Source organism: Octodon degus, unplaced genomic scaffold (assembly GCF_000260255.1).
Source record: "Octodon degus isolate 3935 unplaced genomic scaffold, OctDeg1.0 scaffold00079, whole genome shotgun sequence".
NCBI lineage: Eukaryota > Metazoa > Chordata > Mammalia > Rodentia > Octodontidae > Octodon > Octodon degus.
The window spans coordinates 9,784,911-9,787,902 of NW_004524655.1; the positions used below are offsets into that span (position 1 = coordinate 9,784,911).

At 53.4% G+C, this 2,992-nt stretch overlaps 1 protein-coding gene across 2 annotated transcripts in view; it reads right to left on the bottom strand.

Annotated features, from left to right (window-relative positions):
• Positions 1–509: 509 nt before the first annotated feature.
• Positions 510–2,992, bottom strand: part of Ggt5 (gamma-glutamyltransferase 5) — a 27,353-nt gene continuing 24,870 nt past the window's right edge. For both annotated transcript variants that reach the window (XM_023721023.1, XM_023721024.1), the window contains exon 12: positions 510–936. In XM_023721023.1, the coding sequence (XP_023576791.1) occupies positions 790–936 (147 nt within the window). In that variant the 3' untranslated portion in view covers positions 510–789. The remainder of the gene's footprint in view (positions 937–2,992) is intronic.

Below are 2,992 nucleotides of genomic sequence, written 5' to 3' on the forward strand. Positions count from 1 at the left end.
CACCAGGGGTGACATGCACTATCTCAGTACAACACCCCACAGTGTGGGGACAGCCACTCCTACCATGAAGAATCAGTTCACCCCAAATGTCAATATTGCCAAGCATCAGAAACCCTGGTCTCAAGCATCTGAACTCTGGGGGCTGGGGTGAGGGGTCTCGGGTCTTGCTCTGTCCAACCTTTTCCTGGCACAGAGACTAAGACCCAGAGAAGGGCCTCAGCCAAGGAGGAGTCGGGGCACGGCACCCCAGGCCATATCCCCACCTTTCTACCAGTGAGCAGGGCCAGGGCCAGACACACTGCTGAGCCTCCAAAATCACTCTAGCCAGAACAAAACAGTGGTGGAGCGGCAGGGTGCTTGCCTCTGTCTAGGAGTGGCCTGGGTGAGGCCAGCCTCCCTCTGAGCTTTGGTTCCCCAACTCCGTGTTGGTGCTTTGTGGAGGGCTGCAGGAGCATTACTCCTGCACTCTCTGAGGGTCCCCTCCCCTCCCCTGAACCACCAAGCCAGGCTGTAGTTGGCTCCTCTTTAATCTTCCACTGGTGAACACAGATTGGGAAGGTGGGCAGGAGGCCAGGGAAGAAGCCGGAGCAGGGCCACACACGAGAGGCTGTGGGGAGGGGGTCAGGGATGAGGCTCAGGTCCTTCCCATCATCCTCTGGGCATTCTGGACTCTGCCTCCTTCATTCTCAGCAAGGAGTTCAGATCGGGCTGGAGCTGTTGGCCCCCTTTTCCAGTGGGATTTGGGGCTCAAGGCAGGGCTGAATCCTGGCTCTGGGCCACGCTGTCTCCTCAGTAGCCTGCAGCCACCCCATCCTTCCTCAAGTCAGATGCAGCATTCACACAGGGCCCCTCCTGGGACACAGCCTGGACCACGTTCAGGAAAAAGAGCTGCTGGGTCTGTTTCTGGCCCCGGTCTTGGAGCCCCTTCTGCACCTCCTGGAGAGAAAAGACGAGTTCACAGAGAAGGTCAGCTTGGCTCCCATCCGGAGAAGAGAGTTCTGGACAGGAAATGAGGAAACTGGCTAAGAAGGCGGGATGGGGAAAGGGAAGAAGGCCTGGGGCCACCAGCGGGGGAGTAGCTCATGGCCTGAAGAGATCAGAAGGGCACAGAGGGGGATGAGGGAGCCGAGTGTCACATAGAACAAAAGGTCCTGGCGACACTCGTTTGTTGTCCTGAATCCAACTCACTGAGACTTCAGAGCACAACTCTGAGGAGATCTGGGGACCCTCGAAGGAGGAGGTGAGTTCTAAGGACTTAGACTGAGATGCCTCCACATTTGAGTCTCTTGAAAAGAATGCCTTCCAGAGAAGCCCTTGGAACCCCACACCCTCTACACATCCAGAACTTCCCAACTCAAGATCCCGCTGCCCCTCAACCTCACTCTCAGTCTCCCCCATCCCCTCTCGAGATCTCTATACCCAAGGACTCCATATAGGACCAACAATCTCAACCCACAGAGGAGAAGGCTGGAGACCTTAGACACCCAGTTTTGTAATGATCAGCTGTCCAGGGAGTGATGTCTCACAAGTTTAGGGCCTGATATGATTTGGATCAAAAATATGCCCCTCTCCAGGCATTGCGGCACATACCTGGAATTCCAGCACTCAGGAGGCTGAGGCAGATGGATCGCTGCAAGTTCAAGGCCAGCCTGGGCTACAAAGGGAGCTCAAAGCCAGCCTGAATTGCATAGTGAGACTCTGCCTTAAAACAACAACAATAACTATAAGAGAAAATGTCACCCCAAAGGGTCGTGTGCTCAGATATGGGGCTTCTGGAAGGTCACTGGATCACAAGAGGGTTAATTTCATCAGTGGATTAATCCAGTGATGAGTTCCTAGCTGAAGGTGCCATCAAGAGGTGAGGTCCATCTGGAGAAAATGGTGAGGGGGTGCATTTGTTGGGTTGGTTCCTGACTGGCCAGCAGCCTCCCCCACCCAGCCCCTCAGCCAGGGCCATTTCTTCCTTGGAGTCTGCTGGTACTGGACTGAAGCCATGAGCCTAAACCTTTCCACTTCAGACTGTGTGTGTCAGGCACCTCGTCCCAGCATCACGAGGCTGACCACTACAGACCTTGCTCATAGAGGACTTGGCTTGAGAGACCCAGGCAAAGCTCCAAGCCCATCCACTCTGAATACCCATGAATACAAGGAAGTTAGGCCTTTAGACTAAAAGTGGTCTCAGGTCTAAAACAGTGAATCTGCAGACATCCAAGCCGTTAAAGGACAAGGGAGGCCCTCACCCCTGAGGTGCTGTCTTCTAAGATGCTAAGTACCTTGCCCTGGTATATGGCCCTCGTGTATTTATCAGTCTGTTGAGACAAAAGTCCTAGAGTGCGGTGACCCCTTAGTTTCATATTTTGGGATTAACAGGTCAAGAATTTTGCCCACCAGGTCCTTTGATAGAAGGACATCAGGTGACACCATGTGACCTGAGCCACTGCCAGGGCAAGGTCCCTGGGGTCCTGAACTCATGGTTCTAAATTGTCCCAAATCCTCAGGCTTAAGGGCTGAGGTCCTTGCTACTGAAGCCAAAGATAGACTTTTGGTCCTCAGAGACTGCATTCTCAGAGTCTGGTGACCAAAATTCATGACCCTAAACTGTAGTGGCCCTCCTTGCCTCAGACCCTGGGCTTCCGATGCCAGGCTCCTTGGAGATTCAAGGTCCCCAGTGCAGGGCTTAGGGTTCTCCCACAGAAAGCCTTTGAGGTGCATAACTGCTATCCCGACTCTCCCAGGGAGCTGAGGATTTGCTTTTGTACCCCAACTGTCATCTCCCAAATTCTCTCTCTCTCTCTCTCTCTCTCTCTCTCTCTCTCTGACTGTCTCTGTCTCCCTGTCTTTTTCTGTCTCTATGTCTGTCTGTGTCTGTCTGTCTGTCTCTCTCTCTCTCTCTTTTTTCTCTCTCTCTCTCTGTTTCTGTCTCTCTCTCTGTCTCTCCTTGTCTCTGCCTCCCTGTCTTTCTCTGTCTCTATGTCTGTCTGTCTGTCTGTCT